Source organism: Culex quinquefasciatus, chromosome 2, assembly GCF_015732765.1.
Source record: "Culex quinquefasciatus strain JHB chromosome 2, VPISU_Cqui_1.0_pri_paternal, whole genome shotgun sequence".
In the NCBI taxonomy this organism is placed as follows: domain Eukaryota; kingdom Metazoa; phylum Arthropoda; class Insecta; order Diptera; family Culicidae; genus Culex; species Culex quinquefasciatus.
Window position 1 is genome coordinate 149,586,346 of NC_051862.1, and position 22,634 is coordinate 149,608,979.

Sequence of the window (22,634 nt, forward strand, 5' to 3'; positions counted from 1 at the left end):
GAAGTGTTGGGATTATGGGTTGCAGGATTGAATATGTAATAAATTATTAAATGAGTATTTATTGTAAGATTGATATAATTCATAAATAAGATTTAAGAGCGCAACAAAAAGTGCGCACCTTCATGAATATTGCCTTGTTAGCAGACAGATTGCGGATTGAGTGCGAGAGCGGGCTAGCGAGAGAGAACAACGAGCGAGAAAACAACGAGATGCGCGCGGCCGGCGAAAGAGAGAATGAAGATTGTCAAATCAGTTTTGTGGTTCATTTGTGTGGAATAAGACGTGTTGTTTGTTAATTGCAAAATACATTTGTTTTTATTATAAAAGAAAGTCCCCGATCACGACATGAACCACACAGCCAAAGGTGACTGTAGGGTTATGGGTTACAAGATTGAATATGTTGTAAATTATTAAATGAGTATTTATTATAAGATTGATGTAATTCATAAATAAGAGATTAGGGAACAACAAAAATGCACACCTTAAAAATGCGAGAGCGGGCTAGCGAGAGAAAACAACGAGCGAGATGCGCGCGGCTGGCGAAAGAAGAGAGAATAAAGATTGTCAAATCAGTATCAGATCGTAAATTCTTCCAAAAGATACCGATAGAGGGTGACGATTCTCGAGATTTTCAAATTCCTGGGAATCGAGAGTTGAATTTAACCATTTCCGGGTGCCAAAATTTTAAATGAAAAGTAATAAATTTGTTTCTTTTCAATGAATTCAGTTACAACCAGGGATGGAAAAATCACAAAAAAAAAACAATTTTGCTTGTGAGCTTTCTTCACTCGCAAAAGAAAGAGGGGGCAAATCAAGCAGAAGAAAATCAATCTGTTGATGATTTTTTGTGAATTTCCTTGTCAGCACTACATCAAATTATTGGTTTCGCTTTGTTTACACACATTGTCCATCTACAAATAGTGGTAGGGCATTTATCGACGTGTGACGTTACACTTGTAAGTGTAGTAGTGAAAAGGATGTTCCGCCGAATAAGCAAGATGATGATTTTTTTTAGCTTTCTTTTACCGATCTTTCGTGCGCGAGAGAGGAGAGCCATGTTCCCTTCGGATTTTTTCTCTTGATGAACGTCCAAAGTTTTTCTTTTGATGGTGATTCTTCCATCGCTGGTTACAACTAATTCATACTAATTCTATGAAACGTTAATATAAATAGCCTCATTATTCTGAGGGACTATAGAAAACCTTTTGATTTTTTTCTGAATCTGCTAATACAAAATGGTTTATTGAGATTTTTAAGACTCAAAATTGTAATTTAAAATATTTACGAATCTTAATTCGCACTGAGTGATTTTTCAAAAGTTGCACAAACTTGATAGGCGTCGTCCATAAAGTATGTCACGCTCTAGGGGGGGAGGGGGAATCTGAGCAAGTGTGACATTGCATGTTATAAGTATAAGAAAAGCGTGACAAAGGGGGGGAAGGGGGGTTAATTTTGGCCGACTTTAGCGTGACGTACTTTATAGATGAAGCCATATTAGATTTTTGTAAAAAAAATAACTAATACAGCTAATATATAATTCCTCAGTATCGGGAGTTATGCCATATGACAACGACTCTAAATAACAAATTAAATTGTTTTTTTTTTTTTAATTTTTAAGGATAACTGTAAATATTAATTGAAGAAATATTTAAAGTTATCAGGAAAACCCAAATGTTCCCAAAATAGACTATGAGGATTGCTTTGCTCGAGAGAAGATATGGAAATTGAACTTAACCTGAAAAAGCTTTTCCCTTTTAGAAATATTTTTTTCCCGGGAATTCCCGTTCGTCACCCTCTAGATACTGATTATCTGATATTTACTTCAACATTTATTTACTACACAATTTTTTGATGAAGATCATTGTTTTTAAATTCGGTATATGCATTTTAACTTGAAATTATTAGGGTAAATGAAGAGTGAAATATCGTAATTAAAAAAAAATTGACTAAGGAACACGAATATGTTAAAATTATCACCAGAAAATGGAATCTAGGAGGTCCCTAAGCTAATATTTACAGCCAAAAATTGACTAAAAAATAGTGTTTATTTCATGTGTTAAACTGCCTTTCCCAAAGCTTTATCAGTCTCAGATGGTAGTCCCAGATGCCCCCTACAAGCTTCGGGTCGAATCTAGTCTATATCTCGATGGAACACATTTTTATTTGAGTTTAAAAATTGTGTTATTTAAAAAAAATTCCAATAACTCCCTTCAGAATTAATCAATTTGGATGATCATCCCTCATTTTGTTGCATTTTTAATATTTAAATTTAATTGAATTTAGCCTTACAGTTACAGCCTTTTTAAAAAAATTTAACCCTCTTTGTGTCCCGTTTTGGCCCACTTCCCGTTGACCTAAAGTGTTAGTTGACACAATAGTCATGTCTGTTACATAACCACCTACACCTTTTTATCTCTCAAATTTTTTTTTTTATTATTGTCGAGATTTTCTATGGGAATAATTTGGTTCATGATTTTTGAAGAAGAAAATGTATTTTTTTAAGTTTCAATAATTGTATGAGTGAGGCCGGACCCGTGGTGTAGGGATAAGCGTGGTTGCCTCTCCCCCAGTCGGCCTGGGTTCGATCCCAGAAGGTCCCGGTGGCATTTTTCGAGACGAGATTTGTCTGATCACGCCTTCCGTCGGACGGGAAGTAAATGCTAGTTAGCTAAGTCCAGGTGTACACCCAAAACTGGCAGCGCTAGTCCGAGAGAATGATGGTCTCGAGTCGAGAGAATAGTGGTACCATTCACGGACGCAGAGAACACAGCTCGAGATGGGCGATAGAACTATTCTCTCGAGGTTCATTTGCAAAAAAAGTTCATCCGTCAAACAAAAAACCAAAAGTGTCGACAACGGGAATCGAACCAGAGACCTTTGACAAACCAATCCAATGACTTAGCTGCCTCGGCCACCACAGCTTGGTGACCATGGAGAAGTCAGAAGTCGATGTATGACACTTTTTGGAGATTTATTGATTCAACTAACGAATGAACTCATTTGTTATGATGGTGTGAGTTGGTACCATTATTCTATCGATTTTGGCACTGAGCCCTCAATAAATTTTGAGAGAACGATTATCTCGATTCTGAATTTTGGGTGTAGGAGTCGTCTCCCTGGGTCCTGTCTCGGTGGAGTCGCTGGTAGGCAGTTGGACTAACAATCCAAACGTCGTCAGTTCGAATCCCGGGGTAAGCTACGATGTAAAAAGAGGTTTGCAATTTCCTCAACAATCAAGCCTTCGGACACTTGGTTCCGAGTAGGAATCTCGCAAGCATCGCCAAGGCAATGCTGTAGAGCGAATAATTTGAATTGTATGAGTATGAAAGGACATTTCTTTCGACAATTTACTGTAAAAAAAAACTCCCATATGTTTTCGAAAACATAAACGAAATTTATTAGAACCAGCCGGTGTTTATTTTTGTTGCGCTCAAAACATACTTGACGTGAGAAGGTACAAGAAAATCATAACACCGTTTCTTGAAAGTTTGACTAAACCGCGACAGTGTTTCAGTGAAGAGAGATAATACTCACTTTGCCCTAATCGGTATGAATGATTTCTAATTTGCAGCACTTTGTTTCTTTTTTATATATAAATAATTGCTTTGCCCAGCTAGGCAAATTACGTGTAGCTCAGTAATTTTATTTTTTGTCCTTTAACGCGTTTGCCAATTTCGTGAATAGTTATACTTAATTCCGTGGTAATGCGTAGCAAAGTTTGAATCACAACATTTATTTATGTGTAGAGTGAGTGTAATGTCAAATAAATACACAATGTTTTGTTTAATTTACGAGTATAATAACTAGAATTAACGTTTCATTTTATGATTTTTTCAAGCATTGCATAATTTTAAAAGTTTAATTACTAAATAAAGAGCGACAGTCTAACTGCCTATGAAATTTGTTTACATTAATTTTCTTTTCTTTGTTCTTAACGATTTCAGTTTCTTTGTTTTGTAATATTTTCAATGACATCAATTACGGAAATTTTCAGAATAAATAATCATTTGAAATGTTTAAGCTTCGTTATGTTTTGTTCAATTTGCTTATAACGCACCTATCTCATAGCCTGTTTTTTTACAAATATAGCAGTTGCGAATTACATACATTTACACGACTTGTACTAATACGCATAATTAAGCTGAACATCTACATCAATGCAAATATCACGAATTTACTCACAGTGTAAGATAACAGAATATTTGTTTTTGCGAATTCGTGTTCTTTGTTTGTTTTTGGAAAGGAAAATGCGATGATTTGTTTTTATCAATAAATAAATGGTTTTAAAATTTTAAGATGTAAAACATTCGAAAACAGGAAAATAAATCAAATTTGCACACAAATCTGAACTTTTGGTGATATTTATCAGAAAACACACAGTTGAAGATGCCAGTTACTGAAAATATTTAAATAAAAATGATGAGAAAATGGTTTTGATGACCCTACTGGAACTTAGTATTGGACATTTTTATTCTTAGGGGTCATTTCGCCGTGATCGTGCTATCTTGTCGCATTTCTATTTTGGGCCAAATTGAGTTACGAACGCCATTTTGTGCCGCTTTCAATGCCTAACCTTTTAGACCTTCAAAGATCCTCAATTTATGATTTCAGTCCTGAGATATTCAATAAAAACTCCGTGCAATGTTGTCACACCCAAATGCGACAATTTGCCACTCAACCCAACTTTGGGGCAATGCACGGTTAGCCAAACAAAACGTGTTTGTTATTGTTTACATTTCTCGGAACGTCAAAAAGCGACACACGGCAGGATAGCACGGTCAGGTCAAGTCTGAAAGGGGTTCAAACAAGCTACTGCAAGAGTCAATTCCTGTACGAAAATGGTTTTCTTCCGATTTGTGTAATCTTGAACGCTGCTTGAACTTGAATTGCTGGCAGTAAAAATTACCCTCATGTGTGCTTATAGTTTTTTTTTAAAGAAGATATTATACTATGACAAAAACTCGAACTTTTTGTCAGTTAGCCAGTTTGCTTGAATTTGTTTGCAGAAACGTCAGAATGCATACTAGAGTGTAACAATATTGTTTTTTTGGCGGGCATTCAGAGGTTTGTTCCGGTGGGCATTCTAAGCCCAAATCCCAAATATGAGCTTGATTGGACGTAACCGCCCTTCAATTTTAAATGGGATCTAACCTGTTAAAATTTTGCTTTGTTTTCGAGTTTGGAAAACTGTGAAACACGAAAAAATACGAGTGTTTGTTTGTTTGTCATAGTCTAATACCTCCTTAAGTTTCAAACTCCTTCGAGCTTCTACTTCGCTTTACCGACCTCCGGCACGTCCGGGGCCGTAATGAAGCTGACAAAGTCGTTTCCCTTAACCTGCGGAAAGCGCTCCAGGTGGGCGCGGATCAGGCGCACAATGTTATTGCCACGATCAAGCTTGATCATGTGCTGCTGGGCGGCGGGCTGTTTGCCCACTGCGCCGGTAACCATTTCCAGAAATTCGATCCACTGCAGCCGTTCGGCTGCGTTGATCGCGTCGGGAGCTTTGGTGAAGTGAATTTCCATTTGAAAGATGATCGTGATGGTGGAGGAGAGCAGGAACTTGCAACTGATTAGATGGGAGAGGATCTTGTCGGACGCGAGGACCTGGGATAGCTTGAGCAGATCTGGGGAGTTGCTGTATTGAGCGTGGCGTTCAAACTCGGTGTACAGCGCAAACAGGACACCTTCCGGGTCGTCGCGATCCTTCTTCAGCATGAAGGGAAGCGTTGAGAAGGCCGTGGCCCAGAGAGTCCATCGGTAGGGATGATCGCGTAGAAGAACTAGGATTCTACGAAGCAGTATCTTCCCCTTGCGTACTCCCAGCATCGGTATCACCTTGTCCTGGGCCAGCCCGCCGATGAGCACGGCGAGCAGCTCGTCGAAGCTTTCGGCACTCGCGGAAAGCGAACTGTTGGTCGATGCGACCTCCTGGATCTGACGATCCTTTTCGCGTTTCTCTTTTGCCACTAGGGCGGCCTCGATGGCCACCGGGTTGTTCAGATCTTCCATTTTGAGCACCACCTTGAAGAGTTTTTCGATGTGCAGCAATCGGTGCAGCAGTTCACGGGTTGTGGTGGTGCCGGCTCCGGTTTGGGTCGACTCCGCACCGACCACGTCCATGTCGATGATCTTCCGCGGTGCCGTAACACTGCCGCACTGCAGTTTACCGAGAGAGTTCTCGAACTGGAGTGGTGTGTAGGTTCGGGGTGGTTGTTGATCTTTCTGGTCAGCGCCGTTGTTGTTGTTGCTGTTGTTCTTGGACTCGGAGTTGTGACGTTCCCGGTTGAGGAGACCTCCTTTGGCGTTCAGCATGCCGCAGTTTTTGGCCAACGAGGACATCAGTAGTAGCTGGGCGTGTCCGGTGGGTTGCGTGAACGGATGGTTCAGCTGGTTGTCTTTGTAGGCTTTGCTTTCCCGGTTGCCGTTCCGGGCGGCCAGCCGCTCCTTGTACACGGTGAAGTAATAGTCGTTGATGTACGGCGCGTCCGAGTTGAGCTGGGTGAGCTGAATCCCGATAAGCCACTGTTTCTCGCGGTTGGACATGAGATTCGCGTACTCGTCGTAATCTGGCCCTTTTGGAGCCACGTTGTAGTACCGTTTCTGGTTGTTGTTGTTGATGTTGTTATTGTTGTATTGGTAGTTCTGGCGGTTCAGCGCAAGCAACGGATGGTTCTGCTGGATCTCCTGAACGAGTCGTTTGTTGAACTGGTTGTTTTGGAGGTTCTGAACCAGGTTTGGCTGAATGGGCAGAGGGATGCGTTGATGGGGCGGAAACATGCCCAACTGGGCGGCTGCTGGAAAGCCGGGATGCATGGCTAGATTGTTGATGGGCGTTGAGAAGGGTGGCGGGAGAAAGTTGTACGGCAAGAAACCTAGCGGCATTCGCGGCTGAGGCAACAGCTGTGGGTGTGGAAACATCTGGTTGCGGATTGCCAACAGCTGAGCCGGCGGAACCATCGGTTGAAGGGCAGGAGACACCAGCGGAACCATGACTTTCCTAGCGGCTTTGTTCTTTTGATTTTCCTGCAACACTTTCTGCTGCTGCTGATGTAGATGTTCTCGCTCCCTCTTGAGCTGCTCCTGATGTTGTTGCTGTAGCTGTTGCTGCTGCTGTTGTTGAATTATATTCCTTTCAATGTCCTCTACAGAAAGCATCTTGATCGGAGCTGGAGGTACCGGATAGCTATTAGGCCTGAACGAGTTACCCAACCCATTCTGCGCCATCGGCGGCAGTATCGGAAACAAATTCTGCACCTCATGGTTGACCGCTGGCACCGGCTGAGTCGTCTTCTTAACCGGACTATCCCAAATACTTGGATCCAACCTCAGCCGACTCCCGATGTCGTCGTCCAAGCTCAAGTCCGCCGTACTGCCGATACTCTCATCCCCGTCCCCAAAATCAAACCGCGACAGATGCAGATCCAACTCGTCGTCATCAAACAAGGCATCCCCTTCACGGTCATCCTCCTCGTCGTTCAGCAAAAACCCTGGACCTTTCTCCAACTTTACCAACGTCTCGTGCATGTTCTCCCAATCGCCCTTATCCGGATCGCCGAACGTCTCATCGTTCAGCGCATCGTACTCGTCCTCGGAGTCGGCATTCCGGCGTCCGGAACGCCCTCCACCGTCAACCGGGGGCAAGCTGGCGTCAAAGTCGAAGAAAGAATCCATTTTCGTTCCGTAGACCACCTTAACTCGCCTTAACTCATTTCTTCGTGACCTTCAGCTCGATTGGTCGATAGGGACTCGCGACGCAAAATTGCACAATTCCGGGTAATATCACGGGCTCAATTCCAAAACCAAGTTTGACATTTTTTTTTCTCCACTTCTCGCCCTTCTAAACTCTTACGCACTTCTGGTCGGTTCTGGTCATGCTATCGCGGAGTGACAAACACGCAAACAAGAAAAATAACACACTCTGGGCCGTGACAGGCGAAAGACTCGCGTCATTGAAGGACACCGAGCAGCAGTGAAGGGAAAGAGAGCAGTCGATTCATTGATCAAACGTCTGAATGAAAGTGTACGGGGGAGCGGCGTGTGTATACGTGGTGAATGAATGAATGGTGTTCATTCCGGCGCCGCAGGCACGGAAAGTTTGATGTTGGGATTAGTCAAATCCTTCAAGCAGAATTTAAAAATGTAGAAGCAAAATGCTTCCACCTTTCGATCACCTCACGCTCCTCCGTCAAGACTCCCCCGTCCTTATCCCAGCAAATTTAGGCTCGCGGCATGAAGCCAGTCCAGGATTGACTAAGTTTCATGTAGAACTTACGCGTTTCGTTGGAGCGATACAGCTGTTCCATATCCTGGCACTCCAACTCTTCCAGGCGGCGCTTCTTAACCCGGAAGAGATGCGTTTGCTGTCTTCGCACCTTTTTGTACGACTCCATGTTCCCACGGGTGTTGTGCAGCAGCCACTTGTCGCCGGACATTCATCGTCGCACTCGGTCCACGTACCCGATGGCGCTCGATGCCGCTGCGTTGATGGCTGCTTCCATATGGCTCCAGCAGGCCTCCAGAGGGGCTTCGCCGAGCTCCGCGCGCACTGGGTAGCGACCTCAGGGTCCTTGAGCCGCTCCAGATTATACCGCTGCGGGCGACGGTACCGGATCTTGTTGGCCTCGGACAGGCGTTGGCGCAGCTTCGCCACCACCAGGTAGTAGTCCGAGTCGATGTCCGCGCCACGGTAGGTTCTGACGTCGCTTTTGTCCGAGAAGTGCCGACCATCGATGGGAACATGGTCGATTTGCGTCTCCGTGTCGTTTGGTGATCTTCAGGTGTACTTATAGAGGAGGCTATGCTGAAAGAAGGTACTACGTATGGCCATGTTTCGGGAGGTAGCGAAATCTTTGAGTCGTAGGCCGGTCTCGTTCGTCTGCTGGTGGGCGCTAAACATTCCAATAACCGGTCTAAACTCCTCCTGCTGGCCGACTTGAACGTTCATGTCGCCGATGACAATCTTGACATCGTGTTTTGGACACTTCCTGTACTCGCGGTCAAGAAGCTCGTAGAAAGCGTCGTGGAAAGCATCGGCGTCGCTTCCCATGTGCGGGCTGTGCACGTTGATGATGTTTAGGTTGAAGAATCGACTTACCGTCATCTGGGGCGAATCGGGACAGCTGTTTAAGGCATGTTCCTACACTATATTTTGATATTTTTATTGATTTCGGTTAGAACAGAAACAGATCAACTAAGTTAGTGCATCGATTTCCTAATTTGAAGCTTTCAAGTATAGTGGGCGGTACCGAAGAAATAAGTCGAAATTACAACATTTTTACAACGGATCCAACCCAGACGACTTCAGCAAGTAAACAAGGCTACAGAGCATAGTTGTAACAACTTATTCTTCATGTAAACTAATGTCAAAAACATAAACAATGACTTTTATATCCCGCCTTTTGACATGGAGGATTTGTAAAACCCGCCAAACAAATCGCAGCAAACTGGGGGTTGCTGAGGAAAATTCAGAAAAGTTCTTGTCAAAAGTTTTCGTTTGTGATGTGATTATTCTGAGATCTGCTTAAAATTAGACTTTAGTAGACAGGAAACATTACAGCGATTCCGATCTCCTAGATTTCACCATTCTGATGATCAGTCCCGTTAAAAAGGTGTATTTTGTGGTGCTAGGTGTTAAGAGCCTTGATCCCATGGAATGTACCAACCCTGTTGAATTCCAAACTATTTAGCGGTTGGCCATTTGCATCTCCCCAATGAAAGTATTGGCACGAACCTCGAGCTGATTTGGCTTGGTTTGGAAATGTCATTCATTCGTTTTTTTTTTCGATACGAGTTCAAGTCTTGTATCGTAATTTGTTCTATAGAATCAGTATTGTAGAATGTGGAGATTTTTAAACATTTTGCAATTTCAATAACATTTTCAAAATAATATTTTTAATTGTTGATTTTTCGAGAGGTAATTTTTTGCCACAAACGTAACTCAAATTCAAACAGCTACCTAAATGACAGAATTTATTCTTTGAAATTGATTTTTTCCAGAAAAGTATCTTTAAGTTGTTCCTAAAACCAGGGCTGCAGATTCGGGTCATATTTCAAGCGACTCCGACTCCGACTCCGGCATTCTGAGTTAAGACGACTCTGACTCCGACTCCAGGTCCCCAAAAAGACCCGACTCCACCGACTCCGGCTCTGACTCTGACTCCACAGCTCTGCCCAAAACAACCCTTTAAGCTTTAAACAGAAATAAATTTCATTTTAAAGAACCTGGAAAATTGCAAAATCCGTAAAAAAGAATCACTTTGGCCCAGTCTCAACCCCCATGCCCACTAACGGTATCAAATATGAAAAGCATTTGGAATAACACTCTTTAAAACAAGCCCAGCCCCTCAAAAGAAGTTTATTTCACTTAAAAAACTAACAAACTTAAAATATGTTTCATCTTCTGCTTCAGTATCGCTTCAGAAAACTTAATGAATTTTTCTTGGATTTTTTCCGATTCGTTTTCACTTTGTGATCCACCGGAAGCGACTTAGGCCATGAATTTTGTTAAACTCGCACACCATTCGGTACCACAAGCTGCGCTTTTTAATCTGGCCAGATCTACAAGATTAAAAATTCTAGAATTCCGCCCAAATTCAGCCACTTGTTTCCGTCTCAATCAATTCTGAGGTCCGAAATAATCACTTCCTTTTCAAAACAAATCTGAAAATTTCTGACAAGGTCTTTTCTGAATTTTACCCAGAAACCATCAGGTTGCTGCGATTTGTTTGGCGGGTTTTAAAAATCCTCCATGTCAAAAGGCGGGATATAAAATTCATTGTTTATGTTATTGACATTAGTTTACATAAAGAATTGGGATGTTTTTGGTCATCCAAAAACTCCACACAGTTCAGTGGTATGGTTGACTGGTTTGCTATCAAAAATCGCTGACTTCTTGCTTGTTGCAGCGGTAGACTTACCGATTTCAACTTCAGGGAATCCTTGGATGACCCAGAACATCCCAACGAAAAAGAAAAAAGAAAACGTTTCAAATTTCATTAAATGTAAAAAATGAAAAAAAAAATGTTTTTGTAGGACATTTGGGCTTTTTTTTATTGCATTAATGTTTTTTTTTCCTAATTTTAAATTCATTGTTCATTGTTTATTGCATTCAATCAATATTTAATGCTCTTCACAGTAGAGGGTTAAAAAATTGATGAATGAAATGTTGCATGAACATTGGCGAATGAAAATATTATTGCGCCTTTTGTTTGTTCTGAAGGGCAGAAAATAAATACAAATTTGATTGATTCTTATAAAATTAATCTTTTAGCAGGAAACAATATCTCATATCCGTCTTCAAATCAATCATACGGCGAAATTTAAGAATGGCGTTTATTTAGGTACTCACTCGCCTTCGAAGGAACTGCTACCGGCACTCAAAAATCAAATTAAATCACAACCGTTAGCTGCTTCCAGCGACACTCAAAACAACACTTTCAGCAATCAATATTCTACGTAAAACTTACAAAACTTTTATAAAATTTCCTTTCACAAACCTCACTGCACTTGCATCGCGTGTTTGGTTTGCTCTGTGCCGGTTCGCGGTTTTGATTGATTTTGCGAATTTTTGAAAGGTGCCAAATCAAAACAAAGAAATATTTCATGCTTCTGGAGAAGACATGACAGGTCGAAGTTAAAAGGTCGAAAAACAAATCGCTGGAAGTCAAGGGGGGTGACACTCGTAGACTTAAAAATCCAACAACAATAATTTTAGATTTTTGTACCCTATTAGCTTTTTTTTTAACGCAAGGAAAATAAAATACCCAGTTTTTAATATTTATCCATATAATATTTTTATTTCAATATTATGTAAATCTAACACAGTAAAATGTTGGAGATAATAATTGCGCTTCTTCTGGATCGGTGCCTTGTACGCCTGACATATTTGAAAAACTTCTTTCCTGAATCGTTACCGGCGGTTAAATTAATGTTTTATGGCATTATAAGAAAATCTTCATAAAACGACATATTGTGAAACTGGGCGACGCTTCTTTTGGCATCAATATGAGTACGAGATAAACATGCACGGTTTAAAAGTCCGGAATCGAGTGATCCATCTTGCCCTTGATGAACGAAGTCGAAAGCTTCTTCATCATAACTTTGTAGATCATGCTGGGCACAATCGTCAACGTAATCATCTGACCGCCTTCAGAAATAATTTTCGAGATTTCCTTGTCCTTCATGGCGATTACGTTCTGCCCGTTAACTTCAAGAATTTGGTGATCGATCAGCAGCCCGTTCCTGGCGGCCGACGAGTCCTTCACGATGGCGGTTATTTCTCCATCGTTGAACTGGAAGCCCACGCTGCCGGCGGAGTCCTTGTGCAGAGTGATGGCCCGCTCAAAGGGGCGATCACGCACCACCAGCGAAATGTTGTTCTTGTCGCTCTTCTTCAGCAGCTTGTGCACATCGTCGACGGAGAAGCCCGCCACGAGCGTTCCGTTGACCTGCAGAATCTGATCGCCAAACCGCAGGCCAGCCATGGCCGCTGGACTGTTCTTAACCACGAGGCACACGAAGACTCCCTTGTTGATGGCCTGTGCGCGCAGGCCAACCTTCTTGTCCGAACCTTTGCAGAGGACCAGCTGAAGAAAAATAGTTTTGAGTTGAACCCTTTCCAAATTAAATGCTCGCACAAACTCACCTCCCGAATTCCGGTCGTGACCTGCCCGCGACGAAGTCCCACCGAGTCGCCCGAAATCGGTGCCACCATGTTGACATTGTTGACCGACGTCATCGGTGAGGCTTCCAGCTGTCCAGCGTTTCTGTGCAGATATTCGGGCATGTTGGCCGCAATCATCTCCTGACTCAACTCAAGGCCCATGTAGTCGCCCAAATCCGGATAAGCGAATCCGGCCGCTTTCTTGGAGTTGTCCGCATCGTAGCTGCCAACACTGCCACCACCCGGAAGGAGCGCACTTAGCTGTGAGTACGGATTCGCGGAGTACGCCGGCGGAGGTCCCTGCGGATAGCCGAGCTGCTGTTGCTGGGCCGCGGCGGCATTTGCGACGGCTGCGTTCTGCGACTGCAGGATCTTGTCCACCTGCATGTCCTCGAGCGACGGGTACAGCGACATTGTGAAGGTGTTTTGATTGGGTCACTGGAGATCTGTTTTTTAAAGTAAAGAGTATTGAATTGATGAGAAGTGTCGCACCCCTGGAATTAATATGAAAATCTTCGGAAACTTTGTAAATCATACCAATTATTTTACATGTCATGTTTTTCAAGTTTTACATGTGAGAGTTATGTCTAAATGCTCATTACTTTTTGTTTTATTAGTAACTGTTCACATTTATTTTATTTACTTTAAATTGTTTTACATTTTTGCATTGAATAGAATATATTTGATAAAAAAAATCTTTTTTCTAGTTTAGCGACATCCTTTTTAATCGCACAAGAAGAATTGGAATAACCCAAGCAAAAATCTAAGTTAGATGCGGTTTGATGAGTCATCGGAATCATAAACCTGTTTATACTGCTCTGTAAACAAATTTTACTGAATCAGCAAACTGGACTCAATCTTGTGCTGTAAGCGTTGTTCTATCAAAAATCACCTGGTTTGGATATTAGTATTTTTTTTTAATTTTATTTCACGACTTGAAAAATCTTTGGTTTGATTTTGTTAAAAAAAATTGAGTAAACAATAAACCTTTTGGTAAAAAATTGTGAAATCCTCTGGAATCGTTTTAAATTTATAGAATCAATTATACGACGAACATGTTTTTTATGTTGCTCTAACATCTAATAAAACACCTTATCAGACAACAAAGGGCTCCTCTATTCTTTTTTAATTTTTTTTTGTGCTCTTAGAATTTGAAGGGCTCTCAGAAAAACTAAGTTTCACAATTTCAACCATATCATCAGCATTTCTAAGAATTTGCGCGGAACGTTACTCACCGAATATTTCTCAACTGGAGTTAGATAAAATTGTAACAATTTCGGGACTAACTTCTACCGCAAAAAGTAGCAAAACTTCAGTCCACCAAAATTTAATTCAATGTTTTCTCTCCAAATGAATGATTCATACTGGACAGCACACAAACACGGCCAGCTGCCATCAGCACGCAGATGTGTTGATGCGAAGATAATATTATTCTCAAAACATAACGTGCGAGGGGTGCGACAATCGGACTGTCGGTCAGTCGGCATAAATGAGAAAAAAGAAGTGAAACATTTCCAGCTGCCGCGAAACTCCCAGTTGTGTTTGTTTTGGAGGAAATTTGCGAAAAAAAAGAAAATTTATAAAATAAATCGAAATAAAGAAAAATTTAAAAAGAAAATACCTAAAAAGGCAAATTGAGTTAGAAAATATTTATAAAAATAGTGCTGGTTTTTAAAGGCCTGCCGCCCGATGACATCTAACATGTTTGACTGGGACTGTGACAGCTCGAGCTCGATGATTTTTCATTTTAAAGATTTGCAATTTTCACGGGGACCTTAATTACAAAACACGGACTGTAAAAACGTTAAAAATAATGTAGAAAAACTATAAAATGAAGCACATTATTCCAAGATTTTAGTGATTTAATTTTAGATTTATATTCAATCGACTTTAATTTTTTAATCAACATTTGTTTTTGTTAGCATTTATTTACTAATATAAGATATTGTTATGTTATAGCTTTTTACACCAGACAATCAGACGAGCACTCGAGTTCTCCACAGCAGCATCTACTAACACCAAATTTTAACCTTCTAACTACTAATCTACTAACAACAAATTTTAACCTAAAAACCTTTCGTGTACGTACACGCAATTCATGCGCACGTAGTTAACTCTCTTGACAGCTCGTTGGTTTGTTTTCATAGTGTGAGTGTTGCGCAAGCGTGATTTTCTATGCATTTTTTAGCCAAAATGTAGCAAAAACCGAGGCAAAAACTGCCTTTGCCCCTTTTTCCATTTGGCGTCATCCATAAAGTATGTCACGCTATAAGGCTAGTATGCAGATCGGAAGCAAAGGGGTCAAGAAACAGCTTTACGAACAGCAGAACAAAGGAGAGGGAGCGATTTCTTGGGGCTTTTCTTTACCCTCTCTGCACAGAGTAACCCAGAGGGAGCACTGGCATTTAATTTATGGTTGCGTTACGCGGTACATCGTGGTACATCGCCCCTTCAGCAAAATTTTGCTTATAGTAGGCAAACTGACGTTCAAAGCGTTACTTTTTTTCACAGCTACTTGATGACATAAATTTAATAAATATTTGTCATAAATTTTCAAGTTCCCAAAATCAACAAATATCGTTTTGTTTTCTGGTTACCATGTTTACCTCGTACTGTTGCATGTAATGCTGCGACAAGTAAAAGTGTCTAGATGTTCCATATCGAGCAGATTACTACCCGCCGAATAAGTGAGAGAATAAGTGCCGGGTGGCCAGCTCGGACAAGTGTAAGTGTAGCTTTTACATGACCTGGGCCCAGTGTCGAGCTGATCCTGTTTGTCTGTCTGTGTTCTCCGGTGTTGGCACTCAGCTTCGATAAGAAATTATTAAATCCATCAACGATAACACCATCTGGATTCACATCTGGAAAAACCTGGGAACCTCTCCAAGAATACAGATTGAAAAAAAAAATCAGTTATGATTCACAAAAAATTACTTTTTTCAAAGAAAATACAATCACAAAATAGGTATTTATGTTTGAAGCAAACAATAAGTTATTTAAACTTCTGGTATGATTCGTCGGCCCAATCATTGCCCTGAGATCTAATACCACTGCCCAAATTTGAAGGCAACGACTGATAAAAGCTGGACATGAATTCTCTGGCTTCCACTGATGTCACAGTACGAACGTGGCCAATCCGAACTTCGGGTTTCACCCCAACAGCATACTTTTGCTTCACTGCAATTTTTGAGTCGACGGTTCTGGGGAACACTGTAGTCAAAGATCAAGATTTTCTTGTTCTGACTCAGTTGTCAAAACAAACAAATCTTTGCAAAAAACCTTAGTTTACTTTGATGAAAATTTTTCTTCAGCAGACCCGTAACGCTGAAAACATAACGCCTTGAGTCGCTATGATTCCAAAGGGTATAGAGTAACGGAGCCAACAATTTTAATGACTTTTCCTTGGAGTGTGCTCTCTGGATTACTCTGTGCTCTCTGGCTTGCTTACTCTGCCGCTGTTGCCCATTTGAAATTTTTCTTGACCGATTCCTTCCGAAGTGCCTAACCGCTTTAAAGCGGTATATATACCATGGTGCACATACAAACAGGAATCAAGGATTTTTACCGTTTTTACAGAGGTGTTTACACAAAATCTCGTCGAACATTGACAAAGTCAAACTTAATAGTGACTTAACTGTGGTTCAAGTATTTTCACCGTAAGTATAAAAATTCACGGATTTAAACACTCTACAAGATTGTAAAAATTCACTAACAATACCAAAAACAAAGTTCATCTTCTTAAAAGAAACTAATAAAATTAAAACCTCATAATCCCAGCAGACCGACAATATTACATTTTTAAAGCGTTACATTAGCCCAACACTCGGCCCAACATCAAGCAATCGGTTCAGTTTATTTCCTTCGCTAGTGTAAGTCAAAACCTTTTTCGACCTCCCCGGCTCAACCCGCTGAAACATTTCACCACTTTCATTTTCATTTCAGTGACGGGTGTCGCCGTTTGACGTTTCGTTTTGGCATCGCGCACACGAACAGAAAAAAGCGACTTTTCGTTCCTCGGCCATCATTTTTACGCGCATCGCAGGCTGCCATTGCTTGGCAAACGTTTTGGGTACTAATTTTCCGGTGAAAATCCAGCTTTTCGACGCAGATTCCTGCCGTCGCTACGAGAACAATGTAAGTGTTACGCTTTGGTTTGGTTTGCGGCGTTAATTTAGTTGTGTTTGCGTTTGCAGGGCTCGTTCGAAGAATCGCTCCGAGTCGGCCGAATCCGACAAGGAGAAGGACAAGCAGAAGCAGCGGGGCCGGGAGAAGGACCGCAAAAAGCGTAGCAACTCGAGCAGTAGCGATAGCAGCGGAAGGTAAGTGCTTGATAAATCGATTTTTGTTGGGTTTTGTTTTGCTGATGTAAACACTTTTAGCTCGTCGGATAGCAGTTCGTCCCGGAGCAGTTCCGGATCGCGGTCCAGTTCTTCGAGCAGCAGTTCGTCTTCATCGAGCTCGTCGTCCTCGTCGAGCAGCGGTGGAGAACGTCGCACGACCAAGCGCAAGACCGCAACCCGTTCGCCGAGTCCACCGGCAAAGGAAGCCCCGCCGAAGGAGGCCAGCAAACCGGTTCGTCCCAAGTCGAAGGAGCGGACGGAGCGCCGTGGTAGCGTTGACCGTGACAATGATAAGGAGAACAAACAGACCAAGACCGGTGGCCCAGCGGCGTCATCTCCGGATCGGCCAAGCAAGGATGGCCGCAGTCGTCGCTCGCGGTCCGGTTCGAAACGTCGCCGGAAGGAACGTTCGGTAACACCGCGCCCAACCAGAATACACGTTGGTCGGCTTACCCGGAACGTCGTCAAGGACCACATTCTGGAGATCTTTGGCACGTACGGTGAAATTCGCTCCGTAGACTTCCCCGTCGACCGGTTCCAATCCTTTACCCGTGGATTTTGCTACGTCGATTTCGTCAATCCGGACGGAGCTGAAAACGCCATCAAGCACATGGACGGTGGTCAGGTCGATGGGCAGGAAATTACCGCCAGTGCGATTCTGGTCCAGAAGCAGCGCCCTCCGATGAGGCGTCCCTCGCCCATCATGCGTAATAACCGGCCTCCACCGGGGCGTTGGCGTGGAGGATCACCACGTCGGTACCAGCGCCGGTCGCCGATGCGGGGTGGAGGAGGCCGCGGAGGCAGCCCACGTCGTCGACGGTCGCGCAGTCCGGTCAGAAGGAGACGCCACAGCAACAGTTCGGACAGTTCGCGTTAAGCCGCGAATCGAGCTTCGACACAAACAAAATGATCATATTTTTTTTTCTTAGGCTGGTAAGAGTAATCCCGCCCCCCTCTTCTATTCTTCGGTAATATAATTCTTTGAGCACCTGCGGAGAGAGAGAGAGAAATAGGGAGAAAAAAATCTCCAGAATTTCTGTCACCGATTACGATTTGTAGCTTACGATAAACATTACATGTTTTAATAATGTATGCAGTAAAAATTGATATAAATAAAGAATACATTCATTCACCAAATGTTCAAGCGTTTGAATTGAGTTTTTAATTAAAATTAGAAATCATTTAATCTTCCGAGGAGCCATCTCTATGGCCAAAGAAGCGATTTTGCGTCATTGGTTTGTTCATACAAGTTTCCATACAAATTAGACAGCTGTAAAAACAAAAAAAAAGTTATCTACCAATTCTAGCATCTGTATTTTGAAAACTGATCAATTCGGTGTCTTCGTCAAAGTTGTGGGTATAATTGAGAACAATTCGAAAAATAGGCACACTTTAAAATTACCCATCTTTATTCACTGTTTAACACTATAGCAATTCTCTACGGAATCGGTCTTTTTTCTTCAATTTTAATTTTTGTATGTTTTAATCCGACTGAAACTTTTTTGGTGCCTTCGGTAAGCTCAAAGAAGCCATTTTGCATCATATTTAAGTTTGTGCATATAATTTTCCATACACATTTGGCAGCTGTCCATACAAAAACGATGTAATTCAAAAATCTGTATCTTTTGAAGGAATTTTTTGATCGATTTTGTGTCTTCAGCAAAGTTGTAGGTATGGATACGGACTACACTGGAAAAAATGATGCACGGTAAAAAAATTGTGATTTTTTATTTAACTTTTTGTCACTAAAACTTGATTTGCAAAAAAAAAAAAACACTATTTTTTTAATTTGTTTTAGATGACATCAAATGTACAGTGCACATCTTTGCCCATTTTAGGAAATAATATTTTTGAAAAGCTGAGAAAATTCTCTATATTTTGCTTTATTGAACTTTGTTGATACGACCCTAATTTGCTGAGATATTGCAATGCAAAGGTTTAAAAACAGAAAAATTGATATTTTCTAAGTCTCACCCAAACAACCCACCATTTTCTAATGTCTATATCTCAGCAACTAATGGTTTGATTTACAATGTTAAAATATGAAACTTTCGTAAAATTTTCCGATCTTTTCGAAAAAAATATTTTGAAATTTTTTAAACCAAGACTAACATTTTAAAAGGGCGTAATATTGAATGTTTGACGCTTTTGGAATGTTAGTCTTGGTTTAACAATTTTAAAAATGTTTTTTTTCGAAAAGTTTGGAAACAGCAAAATATAGAGAATTTTCTCAGCTTTTCAAAAATATTCTTTTCAATGGTGGGCAAACATGTGCACTAGTTTTAAAAATTAAAAACTGCGACTATTTTCAAAAAAGTCACCTAAATATGGATTTAACTTGAAAACGGTGCACTTTATCAAAATTTCACTTAAGTACTTTTTGATCGCAAATTTGATTTAACATCGAAAAATGAAGTTGAAAAATTTTTGCGATCAATATTTCGATTTTTTTAAATCAGTATTGATTCAAAAATTCATAACTCGCTCAAATATTTTTTGCATAACTTGGAAATTTCTGAAAAGTTGGCATTTGATGCCCTGTAAAACATATAAAAAAAATAAAAAATTAAAAATAGTATTTTTTTGTAAATCAAGTTTTAGTGACCAATAGTTAAATAAAAAATCACCAAAAATTTTTTACCGTGTATCATTTATTTTTCAGTGTAGTCCGTATCCATACCTACAATTTTGCCCAAGACAACAAATCGATGAAAAAATTCCTTCAAAAGATACAGGTTTTTGAATTTTCATACATCATTTTTGTATGGACAGCTGCCAAATTTGTATGGAAAATTATATGGACAAATTAATGATGCAAAATGGCTTCTTTGGGCATACTGAACTGCCGTTCTACGCATAACTGTCCCATGTCATTTTTGGTCGATTCTGACTTTTTCACATTTTTAAGTTTAATTTGATGTATACTTTAAGAAAAACCCATAAAATTCAGTACATTGTTCGGAAACTCATCAAAAACAACACCAAGTCTGTTTGTCCCATCGTTAAACTTCTACGCATAATTGTCCCACCAAGTATTTTCGCTCATAAAATCATTAGTTTAACGAAGCATTATGTCTTGTTTACCTATTGTATAGCAAAAGGATCTTAAATAAGAGTTATACACTACTAACTGGGGCGATTAGGGACACATAGGGTGAATAGGACCCACGGGACAAGTATACGTAGAAACACAGAAATCGGTCGAAAAATTTCAAAAGCGTTTTCTTCAGTTGCACTTTTTTGGCCATGGGACAATTATGCGTAGAACGGCAGTGAAGGCACCGAAAAAGTAGAGAATTGCTAAAAAGTTTTTAATTTTGAAATTCTTAACAGTCATAAGTTCTTAAACTATTAAATTCCTTATACTTTAAAAGACTTGAATTTTTAAATGTCTTAAATTATTTAAATTCTTTAAATCTTCAGGGGCCATCCATAAACCACGTGGACACTTTAGGCGGGGAAGGGGAGGAGGTATGGCGATTGTCCACGATCCATACATTTTTTTTTGTATGGAGAATTGTCTACGAAGTGTCTTCGTGGTTTATTGATGATCCCTTATTTAAATTTTCAAATCCACAAATTCTTAAATACTCAAATTCTCAAAAGTCTTAAATTCTTATATTCTGAAATTCTCAAATTTGTAAACTCTTAAATTCTTAAATTCTACATTCTTTAAATTCCTAAATTTTCAAATCTCTGAATTTTTGAATTCCTAAATATTTAAATTCTTCAAAGTCTTAAGTTCTTAAAGTCTTAAATTCTTAAAAATCATAAATTCTTAAAATTCTGATCTTTTAAATTATTTTAAAGATTTTAAATTCTTATTAAATTCCTAATATTTTAAATGTCTTAAATTCTCAAAAGTCTTAAATTTTTCAAGTTTTTATTCATATACTTTCGTTCTACGCATAATTGTTCCATGTTCAAAAAAGGGCAACTGAGAAAAACGTGATTGAAATTCAAGCAAAACAATGTATTTTGTATTTGTCTTTATGATTCTATGTAATTTATCATGGATACTAAAATTGTCGAAAAAATGATAGAAATGGTATTTTTAATATAAATTCATACGACCATTTCAAAAAGTGCCAATGAGTTTGCACCAGCAGCTGGCTTTGTTTACGCTTAAGACCACGTGGCGCGAAGATTTTGACATAAGCGATCTCGCTTGCGCAGGTTTTCGCCAAGAAGAAGTAAAAGAAAACCTGCTTCACTTTTAGAAACCCCGTGGTGCAACTGAGAAAACTAACTATCGGACTAACATTCCTACCTTTGTTGAACTGCATCTCCTTGGGGGGAGGCGCCGGTATTGACTTAAAGCAGAGATCTTCAGGGGTTATACAGTGAGGATGATTAGCTCCCACTACTCATCTGTTGGTTCATTGTGTAACTTCAGCTGATCCGTCAATAACGGAGTAGCAGCTCATTGGCAGTCAACCATGCTCATGCTCATAAGGGAATATATTTTTTAGATTACAGAATATCAAATAACTTTGGATTATACTTTGGGAGAGATTTTTGGTAAGAGAATCAAAATTTGAGAAACAAAAAAAAAAATCGTGGTTCGGTAACCCGGAGTTAAATTTTGGCAATAACTTCGGATAAACGAGCAGGATTTTAAAAATTTTCAATTTTTAGAATTTTGTAATATGGAATTCTGATTTTGTTGAAATATTTTTTTTTTGAACTGTTTTGAACTGATCAAGTTTTGAATATTTTAAATTCTTGATTATCAAATTTTTAAAATTAAAAAAAAAACGTTACTTAATCCACCTTTAGGTGGTTGGTGCCTTCCTCATATTCATAAAGTCAATACATGCAGTAAAAATAGCAACATTCCCCCTTAACATGTTAAACAAATCAACTTTATTACTCATCTCTTTTGATATGGTTCGCAGACCATCAATATTTCTGGCTCATCGGCAAGGTCTGATAAAAAAAACCTATCCAACGATAGTTCGCATGGAAGATTCAGACAATATTTTTATCACAATATCTGAAATCCAACCTCAAAAAAGTGTATAAATCACTTAAGTGCCAATAACTTTTAATAGGGTTGTTAGATCCTTGATGTTTTAGGCTCATTTGAGAGGTCTTTCGATTATCTAACTAACGATGGGTCGCATAACGGACCCGGACATCATTTTCATTGAAATATCAGAGATCCGGCCTCCAAAAAGTGTATAAATAACACTTAAGTGCTAATAACTTTTGATAGGGTTATCAGATCTTCAATGTGTTAGGCTCATTGGAAAGGTCTTTTTAATACCTTTCTGAAAATGTATAACATGACATACGCCAAAATCGTTTTTTTAGCATAACTTTTGAAGCACTTAACTAAACTTGCTGATTTTAAATAGAGACCTATGGGACCCCAAGACGGATCGAATGAGACTAATACGGTAAAAATACGTTCATCCAGTCCGGAGATAATCGAGTGACAATTTTTTTGTCCACCCACCTACACACATCCACACAGACATTTGCTCAGAACATGATTCTGAGTCGATATGTATACGTGAAGATGGGTCTAAGAGGTCAAATTAATAAGTTCGTTTTTCGAGTGATTTTATAGCCTTTCCTCAGTAAAGTGAGGAAGGCAAATAGTTCGAAAGATCAAATACCTTGTC

The 22,634-nt window shown here is 40.1% G+C and overlaps 4 protein-coding genes across 5 annotated transcripts in view; 1 reads left to right on the top strand and 3 right to left on the bottom strand.

Moving 5' to 3' along the window:
- LOC6032931 (serine/threonine-protein kinase ATM) overlaps positions 1–11,566 on the bottom strand; it is a 37,163-nt gene extending 25,597 nt beyond the window's left edge. Inside the window, exon 1 of one of the 2 annotated variants that reach the window (XM_038255415.1) lies at positions 11,355–11,566. The gene's annotated coding sequence lies outside the window, so the exon portion shown is untranslated. Of the gene's footprint in view, positions 1–11,350 lie in introns of both variants that reach the window. The other variant, XM_001843399.2, reaches the window with a different exon arrangement.
- LOC6032932 (protein PAT1 homolog 1) lies at positions 3,372–7,951 on the bottom strand. Its single transcript, XM_001843400.2, has one exon. The coding sequence runs from the start codon at positions 7,672–7,674 to the stop codon at positions 5,269–5,271; it is 2,406 nt and encodes an 801-aa protein (XP_001843452.2). The 5' UTR covers positions 7,675–7,951; the 3' UTR covers positions 3,372–5,268.
- A 203-nt stretch (positions 11,567–11,769) lies between the features above and the next one.
- Positions 11,770–14,062, bottom strand: LOC6032933 (syntenin-1). Its single transcript, XM_001843401.2, has 3 exons — positions 13,900–14,062; positions 12,647–13,110; positions 11,770–12,587 (listed from the first exon to the last, which is right to left on the bottom strand). Exons 2-3 carry the CDS (start codon positions 13,076–13,078, stop codon positions 12,033–12,035), a joined length of 987 nt encoding a protein of 328 aa, XP_001843453.2. The 5' UTR covers positions 13,079–13,110; positions 13,900–14,062; the 3' UTR covers positions 11,770–12,032.
- A 2,576-nt stretch (positions 14,063–16,638) lies between these two features.
- LOC6032934 (RNA-binding protein with serine-rich domain 1-A) lies at positions 16,639–18,141 on the top strand. Its single transcript, XM_038257030.1, has 3 exons — positions 16,639–16,798; positions 16,858–16,983; positions 17,044–18,141. Coding segments are annotated over exons 1-3 (966 nt in total). The 5' UTR covers positions 16,639–16,796; the 3' UTR covers positions 17,882–18,141.
- Positions 18,142–22,634: the final 4,493 nt, after the last annotated feature.

Coding starts and splice junctions, on each gene's coding strand:
- LOC6032932 (XM_001843400.2), bottom strand. CDS start 7,674: ATGGATTCTTTCTTCGACTTTGACGCCAGCTTGCCCCCGGTTGACGGT.
- LOC6032933 (XM_001843401.2), bottom strand. CDS start 13,078: ATGTCGCTGTACCCGTCGCTCGAGGACATGCAGGTGGACAAGATCCTG. Junction 12,588..12,646: donor TCACGACCGGAATTCGGGAG/GTGAGTTTGTGC, acceptor ATTTTTCTTCAG/CTGGTCCTCTGCAAAGGTTC.
- LOC6032934 (XM_038257030.1), top strand. Junction 16,984..17,043: donor AGTAGCGATAGCAGCGGAAG/GTAAGTGCTTGA, acceptor AAACACTTTTAG/CTCGTCGGATAGCAGTTCGT.